This window comes from Asterias rubens, chromosome 10 (genome assembly GCF_902459465.1).
Source record: "Asterias rubens chromosome 10, eAstRub1.3, whole genome shotgun sequence".
Taxonomy (NCBI): Eukaryota; Metazoa; Echinodermata; class Asteroidea; order Forcipulatida; family Asteriidae; genus Asterias; species Asterias rubens.
This window is the reverse complement of record NC_047071.1, coordinates 17,814,046-17,837,343: the sequence shown is the minus strand read 5'-3', so window position 1 is coordinate 17,837,343 and position 23,298 is coordinate 17,814,046. Positions and strand designations below refer to the sequence as shown.

General features: G+C 39.2%; 1 protein-coding gene across 1 annotated transcript in view; it reads right to left on the bottom strand.

Moving 5' to 3' along the window:
- LOC117296104 (thrombospondin type-1 domain-containing protein 4-like) overlaps nt 1-23,298 on the bottom strand; it is a 43,648-nt gene that overhangs the window by 13,333 nt on the left and 7,017 nt on the right. Inside the window, exon 2 of the mRNA XM_033778976.1 lies at nt 16,187-16,310. Within this exon, the coding sequence (XP_033634867.1) occupies nt 16,187-16,310 (124 nt within the window). The remainder of the gene's footprint in view (nt 1-16,186; nt 16,311-23,298) is intronic.

Genomic DNA, 23,298 nt, shown 5'->3' with positions numbered 1-23,298 from the left:
GCTTAAGCAGCTCTATGGAACTGAGCCCTTTTCATTTCGGCACGCTTTACTCATTTCCTCCTTCGATTCGATTCAATGGGTTAGTGGAAAATGTAATAAAGGTCTACAAAGGTTCATTAAACAGAGAACTAAAGTTTATCTCAAACTGAAATTCCCCAAATGCTTGAACTAATTCATGAATAACACAAAGGCAACCCTCACAATAAAAACCTCGTTTAACCACTCAATAAAAACCCACCCAAATCTTCCTTTTTGTTCGAGAAACATGGAAAGTATTACCTATGTGGAATACAACAAGGCCATGGCCATCGCAACCTTGTATTATTAGTTGCACCCCTTAAAGGGAGTGGACACTATTGGTAATTACTCAAAATAATTGCTAGCATAAAACCTTTCTTGGTGATGAGTAATGGGGAGAGGTTGATGGTATAAAACATTGTGGGAAACGGCTCCCCCTGAAGTTCCATAGTTTTCGAGAAAGAAATAATTTTCCACGAATTTGATTTCGTTTCGAGACCTTAGATTTAGAACTTGAGGTCTCGAAATCAACCATCTAAACGCACACAACGTGGTATGACAAGGGTGTTTTTTCTTTCATTATTATCTCGCAACTTTGACGACCAAATTGAGCTCAAATTTTCACAGGTTTTCTATTTTATGCTTATATTGAGATACACCAACTGTGAAGGCTAGTCTTTGACAATTACCAATAGTGTCCACTGCCTTTAAGCTTCATCATGTGAAACGCGTAGGTGGGTTGCAACAGTATACGCGGGAATGTCAATTTTCAATTTAGAAAAAAAAAACCCACAAAAAACAGCAAATTTTACTTTCAATTTGAGATACTTTCCCATCTGGTGGGTGTAAGCACTGAGTATATTTATCAATTATATATAATCCCACGATATATTTAAATCTCATGGATTTACAGAAGAGCATTTACGCAATAACATGAGGAACGTAAGCCTATATTGTATTATGGTAACAACGTAATGAATCTTTTGGGTTGTATAATGTCCCTTTTTCGGAGCAAGTTTTGGAAACAGGACTTTAATGTAAACATATTATGTAAAAACGAGAAACTAACTCGAAAACCCCCAATACAAAGCTTTTTGGTGGCACACAGCACTTTTTGAACAACAGGTCTCGGTTTTCCCTCTTGCCGCCTTTTTGTAAGCAGAAAGCGTTCTAATTGTTGTTTGCAAGTTTGTTTTCTTCACTGAATGCCATTCACTTTTGCCCTGCAGCATTTTGTACAAAAGTACAAGTCAACTGAAATTGTAAGGGAATAACTGAAAGGAAAAACATCCGTGTACTTAAAGGAACATACCAATTTTGAAGGTTTTTGAGGATTTTGTTCGATTCTTCTAACTTTCAATAAGCATGTCAGAAAATAAAATTTTGTAATTTTGATTGAATTATGCCAAGGTGAACGCGCTAACAAGAAAAATTGCGACCATGTGTATCGACGTGGGTTCATTTCGAAACTACGGCCCTGGCTTAGGCTCTAGCTTTTGAAACGTACGTACATGACTTCAAATGGCGAACTTAGCTTAAGCCGAAGCCGCAGTTTCGAAATAGGCATTCGTTGATGATCGTCGTAACACGTTTAATATATAAAAACTGGCTTACCTGTCATAACGACAAAAATCTATAGGTTGACTCCTTTTTAGTGTGTCTTTTAAAAAAGAGAACAATAGTGACGTCAGGGAAACAATCTCATTGATCCGGGTCAAGTGGGCTGACCCTTTTCTGGGTCAGTCATGACACCGGAGTCTGTGTCAAGGAGACCAAGAAAGGCGGGTCAGACTGATGATGCAGAATTTGAGTTTAAAATCCCACTTGTAACCCCTTCTGGTTAAGCCTGACCCATAACCCCAGAATCCGGGTCTATTCCGACCTGGAGTTTTGTGGGACGGGCTGCTGGCTATCCTAGGCACGGTCCTTGGAAAAAAAGTATGGAAATTGTATTTAGTAAAAGGGCTGGCTTACTATACATACTTTCGTAGTTCAATCACAGTTGTTCTGACTATTCAAAGGGTAACAACAAATCGGAAATCAGACTTAAGTAGAAGGAATATCATGCCTGCTTCCTAGGCGTGTTAGACTTGGTTCCAAGTCTTTGATCGTGGCTTTTTAGTCGTCTTGATAGCCGCTACAAATAGCCGCTACAGGGCGCGTGATAGCTAATTATTGTGGGGGCGTTTTCGTGGCTGAGATGCAGAAGAATAACCGCCTGCTCAAGCACTGTCCTAGACAGGTAGGCCTAATTCGTAGGTATCTCACAAATCTAATTTACACAACAAGCCAGCAACTGCCACCTTTCATTAGCATATCCTACACATCAGACATTGTATAAATCAACAAGAAGTTGATGTACTTGCGATGATATCGAAAAAGTAATTTCAGAATGGACATAACCTTTTGGTGGGAGGCCTTGTTGTTAAATTCACTTTAGGTGTCGGGTCTGGTAATTGTTTCTCCCCAACTGCGAACCTCTGCCCATGCTGGGTTCATCAAAGGGACCCCAATTACGAACAGGTGTGCGTGGTGCAACTCAATTTAAATACAATGATTGCTTCGTTTTCAGAATCCTGACTACGGACGTGACTTGGACGTGACTACGACTTGAGAATGTGTTTTCCAATTCCACCTTTGATCACACTGTTAATATTATTATTATTAACCACTGAAGGAAAATGTGTGATTATTCAAATATAAATATTGTGTCCTGTTGGCTTTCATGGTTGCTTTGTGAATCCCAAGTTGAAGGGTCTATATACACATACGTTTGGTAATGACTCTGAAAATGAATGCCAATACAAACTTACATCGTAAGAAGTACATCAGCTTAATTGGATAGTATAATACATTTTTAGAAACTTTTCACTGCAAAGTACTGTGGTTATGAAAAGAGGTATCACTTTGTATTCCTCAAAAACTTGAACAATTTTATTTACCTACCTCGTCGGTGAGGGCGCTAAAAAGTCCCCTAAGAAATTAATAAAACGTGTATTTGTATTGTGCATATAGCCCCTGTATAGAAAGGTTTGCGGTAACACGAGTTGGGGTGGTTCTGAAAAGAACCGTTGGTTTCAACTCGACGTTTCGATCAGTATGCTCTGATCGTCTTCTGGAGAAAGCATAGCCCCTGATACACGAGGCAAGTAGGCAACCGGTTCCAGGCAAAACAAAAAAGACATTCACAATTGAATGTTCACATTTTTTTTGGGGGGGAAATCGTATTAGAAATCGTTTGGAAGTTACCCATGAGCTGCCAAAGTGGTCCAGCACAGTTGGTTGCCTCCATGTTGCCTGTAAAAGTTGCCTCACACGACGAGGCTCTTATAGTCACCTGTAGTTCTAACAATCAAAGACCTTTTTTGACAATCGCTGAATGAAACCTAAAAAATGTCATATTTTTTTCATATCGAAGGTCGCGTCTACTTCTGAGGGATTACCGTTTCTTTACAACTGCCAAGTTCGATAAAGTAGAATGAAGGCCGTAAGACCAGTGAGCTGTGAGCAGTTGTCCCTGATGGTCAAACGTGTCTTAGGGGCTTGTTTATTATTCACAACGATTGATGAGGGATTTATGAAATGGCCTCGGGCATAAAGTGGACACAATTCGTAGCAATGGGAAGCGACAATGAGATATCATTGGTGAACATCTAAGTAAACATGCGTGTAAAGGTTTAGTCTTGGCGCAATACGTTGTTGTTCATTATAACTGAACTACCGCAATCCCCTGGGTCCACTCCGCGCCGCGCACATGCCCTACTCATCAAGAACGTCTTGTAACAAGACTATAAAGATTGCGTGTATAGGGTTGTTTTCTAGGTGGTTCTTATTCATTGCACGAACAGTTACTGTAATCATCCTGTTTTCAAGACACGCCTGTTATTTTGAACCATGGTTGAACGGTCTTCTTCTTTCGAGTCCATCATGATCTATATTCAAATATGTGGCCAGGGCCAAATAAGCAGACAATTTTGCTTGCAAATGTTGTGCTTAGCAGAAATGAGTAGGACACCGGTCACAAATTGTACTTGTGACTCACAAGTTGGTACATGGTATTTTGGGTGGTAACCTTGTTCTGGGAAGCTTAATTTTGTTGTGCTTGGCTAATTGTTGTGCTAAGCAGCTCTATGCAAGTGGGCCCAGGGTGTCCACAAGTATATGACGAGGAAGTAGTGTTTCCCATGTGAATGTGAGAATCTGGGTCGTGCCTCCGAGCCCATCTGTCATCGGGCCAATAGGGACCCACCAGTTGTCGACTGAAAGGGGATTAACCGCAGGGGCAAACAGATGTCGTTGCGGAATAAGTGACGAGAAAAACGGCTGTGAAAAAGACTAGCGGAACCTTGGACTAGACAGATGCAATTTGAGGATTGGACAGAAAAACGCCTCTTGTACATGTTTTTCTTGTTGTGCAAAATGTCAGGCCTGATACTTCAAAGAGGCAACGAAGGCGATTGCCTCAATGACCCCTGGTAGATTGCCTTGGTGCCCTTGAAATGCTATAGTGTAAATTAACAATTTCCTCATGGGTGCCCTTTAACGAGGAGAAAATGCGGCCTTGTTGCCCTAGCCTTTTCAGAAACGAAGAATACAGGTCTGACATGTAATCCAGGGGAAATGTTTAGTCAAGCCTATTGTCGATCTTCTTAATTGGTAACTCATTCACAGCGTTTTTGCAAATAGTAAGGAAATCCTTATTTATACCAAACAAGGTGACTGAGAACCCATAGAGAACATGCACGACAGCTGAATGAGCATGAACGGATGTCTCAAGTTGCATATCTCACAAAGTGGTTATCTCTTATAGTTTTTTTTTGCAAAAATGTTTTTGTTTTCGTATGTTTAGTATTTTATAAGAACCTTCAATTAAATACAACCTGCAAGCCAGTGAGGGATGCTGTCAGATTCTCATATTATTAAAAAATATTATTGTCTTAAAGGGTCTATGTACTTTTTCCTAACACAAAACACAATGTCCACAGATTTACATTAAACTTACACAGTTTGAAGATTATGATAGTAGAAAGCGTCCCTTGAAATTTTACTTACTGAGGTGCTATAGTTTTTGAGAAATAAGTAAAACAGATAATTTTCGTCTCAGTTTTAGCATGTAAAAACGTTTTAACCAGTTATGCTATGGTTTTGGTATAATATCATAACTGGTTAATGGGTTTTTACATGCTAAAATTATTTTCATCTTCCTGAGGCGAAAATTATTGTGACTTGTTACTCAAAAACTACACAACCTCAGTTAGTAATATTTGAAGGGAACTTTTCCACTATCATTATCTTCAAACCCTGAAAGTTTAATGTAAATCTGTGGACATTTTGAAAAAGTACCCGAATCCTTGAACTACGTCCTGGTCAGCACATTTTTTCGATGATATCCTTTTTGGACCATGCCAAAACCCTAGAGGAAAGGAAAGGATGTACAAAGTGCCTGACAAGACGAATTTGTTTTCAAATTATGTGAACAGTTGTTCTGGGCAAATTTAATAATGTGTACCAATGCACACTTTTGGTTGGAAGCCTCAGCAGCGTTCGGAGTAATGTGGTTACGTAAAAAGAAACCAGTTTGAATACCCCACAATTTGAATCCGAGAAGAGTGTGTATTCTTAATAGGGATTAGTCTTCCTGCGTGGGAATATTCGCTCCGGATTTTCGGCGATATCTCAAAAACGCGACCAAAAATGAAATTAAATGAACAATAATTTAATTCCATGTATTGAGGCTTGAAAAATATACGTCTATAATGAACAATATTTCAGAATGAATTTCAATATCCATCAATCTTTGTTTCCGGCAGTGAGTTGGGATCTCGCCCGACTGATTATTGCCAATATACACTAACCTTGGTGTTTACTCTCTTCCTATTACAGTTTAATCAACTTCAAATGAAATCACCTTAAAGGCAAAGTATACCTTCTTTCTTTTGTCACCGTGCAATTGTTTTAATCCTAAATAAATTATACATACATGCCTTCATCAACAAAACTAACTTGGGAAAATTTCATTTTAAAGGGTGCGTATAGCGTTTTTGAGATATCAGCGAAAACCCGGAGCGAATATAATGTCCTCGCAGGAAAAAAAAAATCCCTAAATATGACTACCCAATATAAGGAGCGTTGTTGCAGTAAATTTGTGGGCATAAAAAACTGATATCTCTTTGTCAGTTTTTGCACAACCACATTACTTCGCTCAAAATGCTTTATGCCATCAATAGCTACTAGCTGTAGGGTTCTACAACCAAAACTTGTGTTATTGCCATTCATTTTAAGAGTGATTTCCAAACGTATACTTTCTCTTTAAGGACATTTCTATATCTCAAATTTTAAGGTTCGTTTAACGATATGCCTGTAATTAGGAGAAATTAGGAGAAATGTAATTAGGAGAAATATACATACAAGGTGTTTCCCTAAAATAAATCTTGTTGAATATTCCCAAAATTATTTTACAGAATTTCCATTGACAAACACAATTATGTTTAACATCCGCCTGACATTTTTTTCAATATCTTTCTGGTACGGTAATGAAACTTTAAGGACCCATCAAAGGTGCCCTGTGGCCTGTATGCTTCGTTTTGAAAGGGCAAGGGCACCACGGCATCTTCTCCTGTATTGGTAAAGGGAACCCTATGAGGAAATTACCAATTTCTACTGGAGCATTTCAAGGGCACCAAGACAATGACCAGGAGGTATGGAGGCAATCGCCTTCGTTGCCTCCATGAAGTATCGGGCATATTGTATGCCCCTAAAAAGGCTTACCAACCTTTGGCTAAATAATGAATATTGCAGAAAAGATATTGAAGATACATATGCTTCATGGATGTGGGAGGGAAACCCCAAGTGGAGAAAACCTACGCACCTTCAGGTATAGGGACTGCAAACCCAATCCACATGTGGAGGGGGGGGGGGGGGGGACTCAATGAAGACATGCAGTTAAAACGTATTAACTAAATGGACTTTGCCTTGGCTTTTTCCATTTCACCATTAATTTGTTGGCTATCAAAATTTGTTATTGACAGACTGTCAAGTCGTGATATGTGGAAATAAATTTAAACAAACAAAAAACAAAAAACAAAATTAATTTGTTTTCTGGAAAAGGGTGTCAAGATGCACGTTGAACTTAGGCTTAGTTATGACTAATCACAAGGGTAGCCTACTGGGGAAACTATAGTGAATGAGTGAGACTGGGGGTTTGATGGGGGCGCCCCAATATTGGTGATGGGTATCTGTGACCATGTGGAGATAAGGGGCCTAGCACGGACGAAGGGGGGGGGGGGGGGGAGAGGCATAGTCAGATGTGAATATTATGCTGCTAATTTCTCTTAATGTTAATTGGAAGGGTATTCCTGAGGTTAGGGGCAGCATTAACAAAAGCGCGATCCACAAAGGGTAACTTTTGGTACGGCGAAAAGGGTAGCCAGGGGTAGTGTCATCATTAGAGCGAGATGATGGATTCTTAATGATAAGTTGACTCAGGTAAACTCGAACTAAACCATAAAAACATTTATAAGCCAGAATATTTATAAAAACAGAACTTTATAACGAATACTACAGATTTTATCGCAGAAGCCTTGAAAAGGTGCTTTGTTTTTGACTCTTAGTGGCCTCTTTTGGTCTCCTTGGGTGATGGGTTTGAATGGGTGCCTATTTGCAGAGTACTGCCGCCGTTTTCTCCGGCCTGCGAAGTTTTACAAACAAACTATTTTAAAACTGGACAGTATCCAAGCACTCAAATGTATGTGCTCTTCCTTACTCAAAGCAACTTCCAGTCGAACAATTTCCAAGCCATTTCACCATTCCTATATGACGCACAGATAATATTTACAGATCAAACAGTTTAAATTTCCCGGATGTGATGATGGAGACTCATCGTTTCACCTGTCCGTCGCCAACATTCGAAACATTGTTCGAGTATTTTCCGCAGGAATAGATGCATATTATCTGCGGATTACGTGCAAAATTGCCGTTATTTTAACTACTATTCATTCTGTGGCATGTGAAGTGTGTCGACTAGCGGTAAGTTCGGGGCGGGACGCTGTGCTATGCAAGGCTGCCCCTTCTTTGCTAAGACTCTAGTGCAATAACAATCATCTAAAACGAAACATATGGCTTGCCTCGTCAAAACAAAAAATGTAAATAAAAAGTCGGCCGTTTTGAATTACACGTAAATTGCAAACAGTGCAGTTTTAAAAAAAGGTATTCCTTTGCCAAGTTTACTGTCACTTTTCCATTAAGTTTGAGGTTAACTCGTCCCGCTGGACGAATTGTTTTAGGAAATGAGAAAACAAGCTTTGGGGATAATATGTTACTAGTGAAAGGGTGAGAACCTTTGAAACAATTTTTGTCCAACGGGAGAGGGTTTAATAGGGGGCAAAGTGGGTATGACCCCCCCCCCCCCGTTCAGCCAGACGGCACTTTCATGTTTGTAAACTTTCGGATTACGAATTGATAACCGCACGTGCGGATTACCACACGTACGGCCCTGCGTTATTCATTGAAAAACTATTCAGTACATTCAAAAATTACTTGCGAATGAGAAATTCGTACCTACGAATCAGAAGTTCATTTGTACGATTTTTTTTTCAATGATGTGACCTATAGACACACTTTCATTTTTGGCACAGATTGGACGTATAGTAAAAAAGCAATTCGATCCCGATACAACATCAAACCAGGCCTCAATTTCAAAAGCTGTTATAAGCAGAAAACTCTGCTGCTTTTCTAAGTAAGAAATGTCTGAATGTGGTACCAGTCGCTGTAATGGTAACTGTATGGTGTTCAACATGAAGATATTTATGCTAAGCAAAACATATTTGTTGTGCTTAGCAAGTTTGAATGCGCAGGCTTTATTAAGGTGGGCCCTTCGTCTTGCAACTCGCAGCCTGGTTTTGATCACGGTGTCCTAAGATCTAAATCAGGCCACGTCTCAAGACAATTGTCGTTTAATGTCCGCTCTAGCTTCCGTGTTGAAGTGCAAACTTTTAGGATATGGCATTCCGGCACCTTTAGGTGTCGATGACAGCCCCCGACACGTTGTCCGTAACGGGACAGGTGAGGCCGTTCAATCTATCTCACCCCCGGTGGGATCGATTTATTATATGACACAGGTTTCCTGGGGACGAGGATTTCAGTGGATGGTGTTGGGACCAACACATCAGCCTTTTCATAGCACCTTAGAAAATGTTTTGTATTAATTTCGATTTTTCCTTTTCACCGATGTATGTTAGGACTGTATTCCCAGTACTTTCCCGAGTTCTGTGAAAAAAAATCACAGGCATATTACTCGAGTGGGATTCGAACCCACGACCTTCGCAATATACATTTTCCCCCCACAAAACTCGGAAAAGTACTGAATATACAGTAACACACGTAAGGGTCAAACCGGAATGAAATTAATTATCTTCTTCTCGATGCAAATTTTGCATCTATTAATGGTTTTATGCAACTTGTTAAAGTTGGGGAGGAGCGCACGCAATCAGGTAAGAATATGAAACCCAACTATGCTCCGTCCGAGATTGGAGGTTGGATTCGAACCAGGGTGCACACAGGTAAAAGCATGACAAGATTGATTGTTTTTAAAATTGCCATTATTAGTCCCAACATCACACTGTGACAGCTCAAACGTAGCATGCCTGACTATACCTTCCTTATTATACATCTTCTTCAAATTTGACCGTATGCCAAGTCCATGAAACACAGACGAGAAATTCGTAGCCGGCCCAGAGTCCTGAGGAAAGGCTGACATAACTTGAACTCAGACTTCGGGTCCTAGGATGACCCATTTCAGAGGAAAATGATTGCCCGGAAGTGCATGAAGTTTGTGATTCATCTTAACATCGTAATCCCCCAAGACAATATCAGCCTGGGTAGGGATCTGCATTTGGGCATGTGGCTTAGCTTGTGGAGTGGAGAGTCTCGAAGCCCGGGTAGCTATCTGCATTTGGGCTACCACAAAGGACTATGATAAAAGCTTGTGATGGAAGGTTCGAAGCCCGGGTCTGTCTGCATTTGGGCTACCACAAAGGGCTCAGATAAGAGCTTGTGATTGGAAGGTTCGAAGCCCGGGTATAGCTGTCTGCATTTGGGCCATCGAGTTACGCTTTGAGATTTAAGACACTTTCAGGCTATGTCGGCTCTTTCGAACCGCGTGCTTTTTGTACGGTGCTTTACGGGATGCCGAATCATACAAGCAGGAGCTCTAGCCAGAAGCCTTGCTTTCGAAAAGGTTCACAAATTAAATGTTGAAAATGTCCCAATGAATATGCTGTAACAATCACACCATCAAGAGAATGTTTGACGCGTGAATATTTAATTAAATTACTCTAAATATTTAATTAATAATGATGACTATATAATATAGCTGGATGTACTGAATTAGAGACACTACACTTATTAACAACATAAAGATGTTTTCTCTTAATCAGGACGATCTACTTTTAATTAGATTGCAAAGAATGTAGAAGGTTTCTTGAAAAAAGAGGGTTTGAATAGATGTCTAGTACTTCCCCGAAAGTCACATAGCTGCCAAAAGACACATTAATTTGGCAAAACAACTATTGGGAACATATCCGGAACTGTCCGTAACAAGACTTCAAACGTGACGTGATGAGACCTTTATTATCTACTGGCACTTTTGGAGACAGTCCCAGATTTAGTTAAATTCAATCCAATTAAATCAAATATTGATGTCCACATAGTGACATTGTATACACAATTCACGAAGAAAAACGTGCTCACATTCAAATAATGTTTGGTAATCACTCTTAAAATGAATGGCACAACGTTTTAGAAGTACAGCAGCTCTCGATAGTATAAAGCATTTTGAGAATTATCTCATTTCGAAACGTGGTTCTGGAAAAAGATAGCAGTTTGTATGCCCCAGAATATGAATCTGAAAAACGTTATCAATTTCGGATTATTGTTCCCGTGTGGATTTTCAGCGATATCTTAAAAAAATCGAACACCTTTAGATATGCAATTTTCATAGGTTAGTTTTATTTTAAAGACCTCAATGCTCGTCAGCTGTCCCTCAAAACCCACCGTGACATTCTACGGCTTCGTGACGTAGCCAATGATCGTTTGTCCTGGAGAACTCTGTATTAGTAGAGACTGATAGGATATTCAGCGTTCACTCTCTAATACTGTTTTTCTGTACAGTTTATATATATATAATTTTAGTTTTATTGTATCTATATTTTTAAATTATTCAAACAATCGAACGGTTTCAAACAACAAAATATATACTTTGCCTTAAAGGCAGTGGACACTATTGGTAATTACTCAAAATAATATCAGCATAAAACCTCACTTGGTAACGAAAAATGGGGAGAGGTTGATAGTATAAAACATTGAGAGAAACGGCTCCCTCTGAAGTGACGTAGCTTTCGAGAAAGAAGTAATTTTCCACGAATTCGATTTCGAGACCTCAGATTTAGAATTTGAGGTCTCGAAATCGGGCATCTGAAAGCACACAACTTCGTGTGACAATTGTGTTTTTTTCTTACGTAGTTATCTCCCAACTCCGACAACCGATCGAATTCAAATTTTCACAGATTTGTTATTTTATGCATATATTGAGATACACCAAGTGAGACGTGTCCAGTGTCTTTAAAAGCATTAGGTTACCAGATAAACACACGTATCAGGTAAGGTAAGTCAATGATTGTATAGCGGCTTGACTTTGAAAATGTATTAATGAAAATAATTATACAGTGACAGAGTAACGACACGAGTTGCGAATTTGAAAGAGGGAGAGCTAAGGATAAAAAAATCAGCATCGGAACAGCTGGATCACTGTATAAAGCGGAACCTGGGAAGAACAGGTGGGTCCCGAATCCCGAGTGGGACGCTATTATTAGCGGGTGTACCGGAGGTTAACCGTTGTTATAATGGAGCCGGAACCGACGTGGAACCTTCAGGGAATGTGTTTATATTATGTGTAGAAATTGTTTATCTCAATGCGAAGTTACAAACTGAATTTGTTTTCTACTAAATAATTTTTTTTCACATCAATGCAAAATTACAAAACGAGAATTTCTTTTGAGTGAAATTGCTTACCTCAACGTAAATTAACAAAAAGAATTTTTGTTTTTAGGCCTATTTGTGAAGATGTTTAACTGAAAATGTCTAAGAACAGACCATCCTTCTTAGTACTCAAAACTGAACTCAAAAATTATTATGGAAAAATTTAGTTCCACATGTAACAATAGGTTGGCCAGTTTCTATCATAAATGGGATTACCATTCTGTTCTTTTCCAAGATTAATGTTCTAAGTGTTAATTCTCTTTTAAATCGATATGTCTTGCTTTCACTAAGTACTGTATGTTTCTTTAATCGATCTGATGTACGATTTTGTGAAATTAATGTTGTAAATAAACCATTATCCCCGGGATAAAAAAAAAAAAAGTAAAAATGTTTAGCTTGGTACGATTCGAACCCCAAACCTTGTGATTGCAAGTCCAGCAGTCTAACCTCTGGTTTACGGTTACAAAGAATGGAAGCACAATTTTCTTTTCTCATGATTTTGACAAAAAAGGACAAGGGCAAAACTTTTAAGTTTCCCTGGGGCAAACTTAACCGTATCAGTACAAGTGCCAAGATTGCACCTGTAGAAAGAAAAGCTACAAAAACACAAGTTCAATCATGGTTCAAGCTCAACTGACACTTAGCAACAAAAAGTGTTACCCCACGGAGGGAGATAAAAGGGAAAAGGGCACATGTTTTCACTCACAGTAAATTAATGCAAAACGGCATGTGGGTTTAAAGACAAAGTACAAAGTCGGTATATCGAGAGAGAAATAAGAGAAAGGGGAGTTTGAAAACTCACTTATCTTATTGTGTAATTATAGTTTTACTTGTTTATTTATTGTGTAAATATTTATAACTAACCTCGACAATACTCCATGGTAACATATTCGTCTGAAGCATTAGAACTTTCAAAGTTGAGGAAATAGTTGTTGGTAGACAAATCAAAGTTATCTATTGTGAACACTACAATCGAAATATAAGACGCCAAAGAATGTTTTAACAAAATCCCCGATAAAACGTAAACCATTTTTCATAACATTCATAAAAACGGACCACCTAATTATATAGAATTCAAATTTTAGTTATTTGCAAATTTGGGCAGGGAAATTCACTTTTAAAAACCCAATAATGTGATCATCGATAAAGGCCACGATATACCTTTAATTGCAGTCAAGGTTCGCCTTGCAATTTTACACCAATTCCCCGGTGATTTCAGATAATATTGTTCAAAAAGCCCCGGCCATATTTTTGATGTTGTAAATATTTGGCGAAAATGCCTGCGGCTGTAAACGAATTGAGTGGATTTTGATTGGGGAGTTATTAACCAAACAGCAGGGGTGTAATGTAGGTTCACGTCATAGTCTGCGACACGCAATTTGTTCTGTATTGCAACATTGCCACAGTCGTAGTGCTTTTCATAGGGGAATTTTGTTTTTTCTAAAGCGATTCAAAAAGGGAATCCTTACAAAAAAAACACATCAGGAAATTTTTTGAAAATGCCGATTCTAATGTGAAGAACAAAATTGCCTACGGCAAACATTACTTTCGGAGTCAGTAACAACACTTGTATTGTAGTTGCTGTAGCCACAGGAAATTACTGTGTCATGATTTGAAAGAAGAAAAAAACACTTTCACAATTGAAAACTTTTGCAGTAACGGGAATTTAGAATTGTGTATCTGTTATTATTACTACTGTATTACTACTGTTTATTCGGCATAACTAAAAGTACGATACAAAATACAGGAAAAACAAAACAGCAAGGACAATAGGCTAATGGCACATGCCTAAAATTAAACTGGTCAAGATTGGTCAACTGGGTTGACCTCGAAGTACCCAGTCCGAGGTTCGGTCGAACCATCATTTAGCTCTGCAAAACTTTTCTAGACAAGCAAATTTTACCGGCCCTGATTTTTGTTTCGTACTCTCAATGCCCGTTGATTTCTTTATAGCAATTCCCTGAGGAAGAACGAAAAATAGGACACCCTTTTGTAGCGTTTTGGAGACAACAATATTTTTGTTGAGTTCCGGTCGAAGTTTGGTCTCAAATTGACCGTACACCAAGGGTGCATCGGGGACTTCTCTTCGGAGGCATTTGGGGAGAAGCTTTCTGCTTTCACAGGGTGGCCATGAATGGTATTAAGTATTAACCTATACCCTTCCCACAGGTGAAGGTCCCCAGATAGAAAGTGTGTACAAAACCAAAGGAAGCTGTTGCAAACAAGTAAGAACAAACAAAATATAGGAACAACGCGAGTTCCTCGATTGCACGTTTACGCATGGACCGTTGTGGGGTCTTTTGCACGACGGAACAGTTCGGCCCTTCGTGGCAAAACTGCCTAACTCAAGGCATTGGGTTTCTTAAAAATTTGAGATAATTTTTGGTAATTTGAAGGTTTTTCTTCCATTTCAAAGTTTGTGACGGCACAAATGCTTTTTAGGTGTTATTGTTCAATGATCTGCGTCCTTCTGCCTAAGTGAGGGCGCTATTTGAGCATATGACGTCATATGCAGGGGGTTGGTAGTGTTGTCTTCAACAAACACCTCTTCTCATCCCCGAACCCACTTGAGGGCTGAATAATCGCAACTAAACCAAACAGATTTACCAAAGTAATATCATACAGGCGAGGAAGGGGGAAGTCCAACTCAAGCCACTTCACCATTCACTATCTCGTAGGGGTAAGGGGCCCCATCTATCTACTTGGTGACTCATACACCAACCCGTCACTTCGCATTAGCAATATTTCATGACATAAGCCAGATTTTTACAGGGAAAACTTTTCATCCGCTGAAGTGCGGACTGTGGACAGGAGGATTGGGGAGGGGGGGGGGTGGGCTTGGGGAACTCGTCCATGACGTCACACGCAATCCTTCACTTCATGTTTGGACGGTTAGACACGCACGCGTGTTCTAACAAAACCAGCGTGACGATATCAAACAAGTTATGCTTAATTTCCAGAGTGCTTTTTCTTCTTTTTTAATTACCCGTTTACTAAAGGGTCAAGGAACTACGCACGGGTCATAATGTACACAAGACAATTGACTCAGGTGGAAATTCTTCCATCTCCGGGGCTAGACATATTAAAGGAACACGTTGCCTTGGATCGGACGATTTGGTCTATAAAAAGCGTTTGTAACCGTTTGTTATGAAATGCATACGGTTAGAAAGTAGAATACAATTACACAAATATGGCCGACAGTGTTTCTTCGCTGACAAAAAGGGAAAACCGTGAAATTCCGAGGCATGTTTGTGTGGATCATTATATTCTGTTTTTAAATTAATATGCATTTCACAACAAACGGTTTCAAACGCTTTTCAAAGACCAACTCGACCGATCCAAGGCAACGTGTTCCTTTAAAGGGCAGTTGAAGAGATGGACAAGAACCGACGACAATTAATTGCCGTCTTGGTGTTCAACCAAACTGTGCAAATTTGTGTTTTTGTGCTTATGAGTGGGCCTATGTGTTGCACTGCATTATTCTATAGTTCAATTAAATGTTCAATTTGTGGGAAGTTTTACAAAATAACGACGTTGTCGACGGGGTCCATTTACAGCACCGCCAAAGTTAAAGAAAAAATTCCAGTGACAGGACATTAACCAATTATTGGGATACAGACCATACCTTACGTAATGTAAGAATCAATCAGTGTGTCTAAATAATATGAGTCAACAGTTGAAACCCTCGACATGACTGATAGGTCTCTGTATCTGCCAAACAATCTCCTCACTGGGATATTACAAATTGTAGGTCAACAGCAAGACTCAAATGGGGGATTTTAAAAGAAGTTTCAAGTTCACTGGGTGTAAATCTTATACGCATCATCAAATGCGCAGTCGCCTTTTTTTTTAACGTTTGGCCAATATCGACCGAACTCAACCTAAAGTGTATGTTAAGCCATTTTACACGATGGCCATTTACGGACTTCATGCCGCTATTTACGGGTTTCACGCTGGTCGACATATAGTTTCAGTTAGTCGGTCAGCTCGGCTTGGTAAATTATTGAGAAAGGCGTTCCTCCGTGGGTAAATAATCCAGTTATTTTGGTAAATGGTAATGGGGTAGGGCACCCCAAAGCTCCGTAACAATAAGTATTTTCAACCAACTATTAAGTGTAAAGAAATCAACGCCTACCTCACGTAACCTGGTTTCACTGATTAACGACTCTGATGACGTCACAGCCACGGAAACTAAAATAATGATGAATATTCTGAACGTCATAGTCTGTATCTTGAATAAGAGTATGCATGAAGCACAGCTGAAAAACAAACAAACAAACAAACACAATACCATTATCAAGACAATAAATCAATCTTGTTTTCCTGCATGTAAATCTACGTGCCCCAAACCGAGGCTGGAAGTGGACTTGGGCCAAATTTCATAGAGCTGCTTAGCGGCCGATTTTGTGCTTATACTGTGCGATTTCCATTTCAAAGCTCTTTTAACCGTATATACAAGCACAACAAACAGCATGCTAACCTTCCGGCGCTTACTGCACGAAAATGAATGACGTAGTTACAATACAAATCCATGGGGAACGCGAAAGAAGGCCGCCTACTTTTCTTGCTAAGCTGTGAAATACGTTTTCACCTTAGCAACTTTTTCTGCTACAGCAAGCACAAAAACTTGCTTACCGTTAAGCAGCGCTCTGAACATGGACCCACGGTCGTGTTCCAATTTGTGTTATGTATCCAAAGGAAGTCACATGTGGCGCGTGCTCCACCAATCAAATGACAAGGATCCCTGTCCCTTTAAACGGTTTCCATGCACTTGTCAAAGATACCGAAAACCGTCTTCAAAATGTTCCCTGAAATGCACACCAGGGAGCCTCAACCCTTCCTCCCTTCTCAGTCCCCGTGCCATCTTGTAAAGTCCTTAACAAATAACCGAAGATGATGTGAAGATAAGTAGGCCTCTCACCAAATAGCTATCAAGGTACCCCAACCATACGGCAACGCAGTTGAAATTCTTCATGGCACTATTCCATAAACCGCTACGGAATGAACTCAAGGCCGTCCCAATCCGTCATCCGGTAATTTCTTCCTCCAATTAAAGATTATCATTTATGGAATTGTTAAGATGTGACATTTAGTTGCATGACCACGTACTGTTTATTGCAAATCATTTTCGTACTGTGTACCACGATATCAAAACAGTACAGTGCTAGTGTGGTTTAATAATTACACTCACGTAGCCTACACCCATTTTCATTATTTTCTTGCAACTTCGATAACCAAACGAGCCGAAATTTCTACACGTTTGTGAAGTGAGGATACTGGTCTTTGACAATGACAAGAAGTGCACACTTCAGCGTAAGAAATAAACACAGAGCGAACTTATCAGCAAGAAATGAAGGAAGACGTCACAGACTTGTAGGCCTCATTGCATAAGATAGGTTGTGATGCTGGTGGTTGTAATCAAAGAAACCCAGTATAAAAGTTAACCCATACTTTTTGAAATTGGCCCCTTGCATTGATTGGTGTGACTCGCATGGGAGTGGGGAAACAGGCGAAGTCATTTCCTTCAACGGGGTTCAACCGGGCCCGAACGCGCCGGTGCAGTTCCCTTTTCTACCGGGGCGTGAAGTGCAATGATCCCGGTCTCGGTTCACGCCACTTTACCGGTACTCTTGATCCCCTCAACGGCTGACTCAGTCAACGTGGAATCTTCAAATCTTAAATCTAGGCAAGAGATAACTCGATCTGAGCAGGTCAAAAAGATTCTACAGTTCTCCAGGGCCCCGTTTCACCAGGGTCCTTAAAGGCACTCGACAAGTTTGGTAATTGTCAAAGACAAGTGCTCTCATGGTGTATTCCAAAATAATGCATAAATAACCAATCTGTGAAATTTTGTAATCAATATTGGTCATCCAGGTATGCAAGAGAAGAATAAATAAAACACCCATGTAAAAATGTGTGTGCTCTTAGATGCCTAAAAGGCTTCAAGCCTGAAGTCTTTTAAAATTTGATTTAGTAATTACCTCTTTCTCAAAAACTACGTTATTTCAGAGGGAGCCGTTCCTCACAATGTTTCATACTATCAACAGCTCCCCATTGCTCGTTTCCAAGTAAGGTTTTATGCTAACAATTATTTTGAATGTCCAGTGCCTTTAAAACATTGACCGCTGTTGGCGTGTTGATCAGTCGTATTAGTTATGATTAAACGGCTTTCAATGGCAGAAAATGTCCAGAAAGATAAGGGTTGTGAGAAAGATGGCTGGGATTTCCTAGGAGGTCCAACTGGAATTGACTGAGGGTCAGCATTGAGTCACTTTAAGTTCTGACTTCTTGGCAGTGTTCCATGCTCGAAGAGGACACACACAGACCACCCCGTATTCCAAATATTAAGGTATAGTTATGATTGGGTACAGGCTTATGGAAACATCAATATTGGAGTCCTATAGACGATGTGACATCTGTGACATCACATGTTTACAAAAGAGCCACAGAGCCTGGACTTCCTGCAGGCACGATTTGTACACAGCTCAATAGAAGAAAACATGAAGTCTTACATTTTATAAAGATTGCACTGTCTAATTCTTTTGAAATGATGAAAGGGGACACATCTCAAAACTTGACCAGCTTTTACTTTCATAACCCTTGGTTTCATGTGGATGACACAAAATGTCAACTTTTCCCATAGGACCAGTGTAGTATCTTGCCTGCCAGAATACTGAAAGAATGTACGAGGTCACACTTATTGTAAACAAGGTTCACAATCATGGTCTATACAGCGACATACAATATGTTCCAATTGATGGCTTTGGTTACACCCAGACATGTTCAGCTCAGCATACAACACTTATCAGAATAAGGTGAAGCACCATTCCATATGTACAATCTGTGACAGGCATCCTACTTATCTTTGCTTAGCAGAAAGTCGCTAAGCATAATTCTCTGCTTAAACACTCCATGAAAGTGGGCCCTAGCCGCGGCCGAAGCCACCAACTAGGGCACAGCCCATGTATCCAGCTCATAAGCCCAATGAAGTTTCACCCCATAAATTAGACAGGCCGAATCTAAAAAAAAATTAAGATAATTACGGACCAAGGCAAGAGGTCCTGAAGTCATCACACACAGGTATTACCCGAGTTCACAACACTGTACAACTAAATTATAGAGCAAAAAGGCATCATTCACCCAGGTCTTATGGACCTCATTAGGCGAATATATAATAATTAGAACATACGACCAACGGTAATTTTCACTTCTGATCTCATGCAAATTTAATTAAGGGAACCAATGTCGCCCTTGAGAAATAAGGGTAACTCTTAATTTCCTTTTAGACATGGTACCATATATTTTGATCAGCAGAAACATAAATCAACTATAAACTTAATTTAGTTTGGACGTTTTGTACATTGTTGCTACTGGTGTCAATCGTCAATGGAAATATTTCCGTCTGATGAGGTCATCTTCGAGAAAGTTATATTGAGTAAATCTGATCTTATTTATAATAATGTATTCAAGGTAAGGTAACATAAACAATTGTGCGGTTGAACGCCTTCAGTGAATTAGCATATATTTGGTTTCTTCAGATTTTGTTCAATGTCTTTTACAAAACTAATAATGCATGATTAGGTCTGCGTAGTGAAATAAAATATTGCGCTTTCTTAAACTAAAACATAGTTAAAACACATTGATAACAGTTCTAACTTTCACAACTTAAACATTTAGCAACTGTATAAACCTTTATTGTGCAACCATTTTGTTTGATTCCCCATGTCAAATTCCTATACGTTATAGTAATAATGATTACCAGTTGGACAAAAGGTAGCCAGACCATTTTACCTTGATACTAAGTCGAGCGAGGTTGTTCGAGGCACGGATCATCTGAAAGAAGATCCTTAGTACTCGAGATACCAAATGAACTAAAGTGAACGTAATACCCCTGCAATTGGTATCGTCAACCCCCAGCTCCCTGGCTAACAAAAGCCTGAAGCCCAACTCAAAACCCTATGGCGTTCCAAATCCCACAGTTTCAATGTCTACAAGTCTGCCTCTGGTCAGTACAATAGCAACTTGGCCTTAAAACCAGGTTCACCAAGGTTAGATGGATTTGGGTTTAGCGTTAGGGATACCATCAATAACTTCAATAACTGACCGGCGGCCAAATTATTGTGTCTTATTGTGTCATTTTCTGTGCGTTACACTGGTAGTGGATTTATTTAATTTTCCTGTCAAGGATGCAGTGAGTAATTAACTCCTTTAAAGGCCCTGGACACTGTTGGTAATTATTAAAAATAATTGTTAGCACAAAAAAAATACTTTGTAACGAGCAATGGAGAGCTTTTGATAGTATAAGACATTGTAAGAAACGGCTCCCTCTGAAGTAACGTAGTTTTTGAGAAAGAAGTAATTTCTCACTGACATATTTGAATCAATAAAAGACATCAGGCCTGAAGCTTTTTTGGTATCTGAAAGCACATACAAATAACTTTTCTTCTTTCATCATTCTCATGCAACTTCGATGACAAATTGAATCCAAATTTGCACAGATTTTTTTCTTTTATGCATATAAAGTTGGGATACATCAAGTGAGAATACTGGTTTTTGACAATTACCAAACGTGTCCAGTGCCTTTTTAGGGCTACACAAATGAAACGATTTTGGTAACACTATTTTGAGGATACAAAATAACAAAATGTTTCGTCAAAACTGGCCCTCTGCATCATCTCAGTATGGTGTCCCAACAGCCATTTTCTTGGTACGGATACGAAGCATTTGCGGATCAGTATAAGCGGATTTTACCACGTGGCATACACAGACATTTGAAAAACAGGTCAAACTTTCAACGGTCGATTCAAAAGCGGACCGTGTACTAACACACACACCCAACGTACAGGCTGGATTTCAAATGTAGCCAAGGTTGCTCGGCAGGGTTTGGGATTCAAAGTAGATCAGTATAAATACGTAAGAGCTAGAATTTAAGGCTTAACGGTGAAAATACAAGGTCACCGATGTGTGACTGGGAAGTAATGTGGTTATGGAAAAGTATGTAGGTTTTTATGCCTCCAAATTTGAACCTCAGAAACTTTAGTGTCAGTTACGTTTTATCAGATTGTGTTACAATTACGGATTAATCTCCCTGCGGGCGTAGACATAACTGTTCCGGATTATGTTCGGTGATAACTAAAAAGCGCAACCACCTTTTGAAATGAAATTTACACGAGCTGGATTTGATGCATCATATCTACCTCTATATAGGATTGAAACAATCAAACAGATCCACAAAACCAAAAGTATTCTTTCCCTTTAAAGTGAGTATTTTTGGGTTTTTGTATTTTGAAGTGAATGTAGTATACCTTCTCTTTAAAACCACACACAAAGAAGAGTCGTAAAAACATGAAGAAACAAAACAAAAGAAGAAATGCTCACGTACACTCTTTCCGAAGTAAACATTTAAGTCGACATCATCTGCAACTTGTCACAAGTTTTACGAGTAACCTTCCCCCAGTATCATACACAAACCTCTTAAAGATAGATTAAAATAATCCTGCTACGCAATGCCCTGGCATGCGGTCAACATTCCTGTCTTTTAAAAAAATAAGGAATAAGCGCGAATGTGACATTGGAAAGTACACAAAAGTAACTCAGACGTGTTGAGATGGTTTGTTTAGGGTGACCATGAGCCATGCGATTTGAGAATGAAATTAACAAGTTCTGGCAAAGCGATAGAGAATTGGATTTTGTTTTGTGTTTGTTTAGATGATCTTCACATCAAGGGAACTCAGCAAACCCCAACAAGGCGATACAAATACCAAGCTGGCAACAGCCAATCTCTCTCATATACAAACATTGGTGCGTCAATTGCACAAGTGAAGAGGTTTTGCTCCAGTATAAACAAGATGACAGTACTTATTTCATTGTGAAAATCGGCGCTTAGCTTGGTGGGATTCGAACCCACAACCCTGTGATTTCAAGTCCTGAAATCTAACCATTATTATACCCTTTCTTCAAACCAAACACACAAACAAACAAACAAACAAACAAACAAACAAAATGAAAGAGACTAGAGACTCTGAAGGCAAGTCAAAAACTATTTTTTGCATAGTCATACGTTCTTAAAGGGTCTATGTACTTTTTTCTAACACAAAACACAATGTACACAGATTTACATTAAACTTACACAGTTCGAAGATAATGATAGAAGAAAGCTTCCCTTAAAAATTACTTACTGAGGAGCTGTAGTTTTTCAGAAATTGGTAAAACATAGTCCCGAAAATAATTTTCGTCTCAGTTTTAGCATGTAAAATCGTTTAACCAGTTACGGTATGTTATGTTATAATATCATAACTGGCCATTAGGTTTTTATACGCTAAAATTATTTTGTGACTTTGTGACTTGTTTCACTCTTTTGTGTTACTCAAAAACTACAGCACCTCAGTAAATTGTATTTGAAGGGAAGCTTTCTACTATCATTATCTTCAAACCCTGTAAGTTTAATGTTAACATGTGGACATTTTGAAAAGTACCCGAATCCTTTAAAGAAAACCGTGCTCTTGTATGAAATGGGCGTGGCTTAAAGTTGATACTACGTCATCACTCGCAGCTTTATAACTTCAACATGACATGTCAGCTAAAAACAAAAACTTTCTTGACACAGGATTTCGGAGACGCTTCCAATTCTTTGTTTTCATGGAAGGAGACCACCCACGCCCGACGAGCCTTCAAAATGAATTATCTTCAAAGACCTAACAACATCGGCACACCTCCATCTATCTTCGTAATGGGTGAGCCAAGTACAATGATCGCATGTTAGTAAGACGCAAAACAACATCATTCCACACCCATTCTTGGCTACACGCCTAAACTGATAAGATTGGACCCTCCACAATGCATAGATTGGGAATCACTTTCATCTTATAGTATTTAAAACTCGTTACAATTTGGCAAAAACATCTATCTCTTGTTTTAACTATTATTAAGAGAGCAATTCCATTATATGACTTGTACTGAGAAAAGTGTGTCTCCCATTTCGAAGATTAAACCTACGCCTATATTTGTTTACTTGTCGTTGTAAAGAATGGATGCCATGTCGTAATCTGTCTCGGCGTAAACATACATTTCTCATTATATTCTACTGAAAAACAACATGTCAATTGCCGTAGTTTACAGGATGTTTTGTGGCATCTCTCATTACAGTGATTAGGTAAATACATTATATGAATCGTGTCGCGCACACGCCCTTTTGTGTTTTCACTTCTTGCCTAAAAATGTATCGTTTTTAACAGTTCATTGTCATAG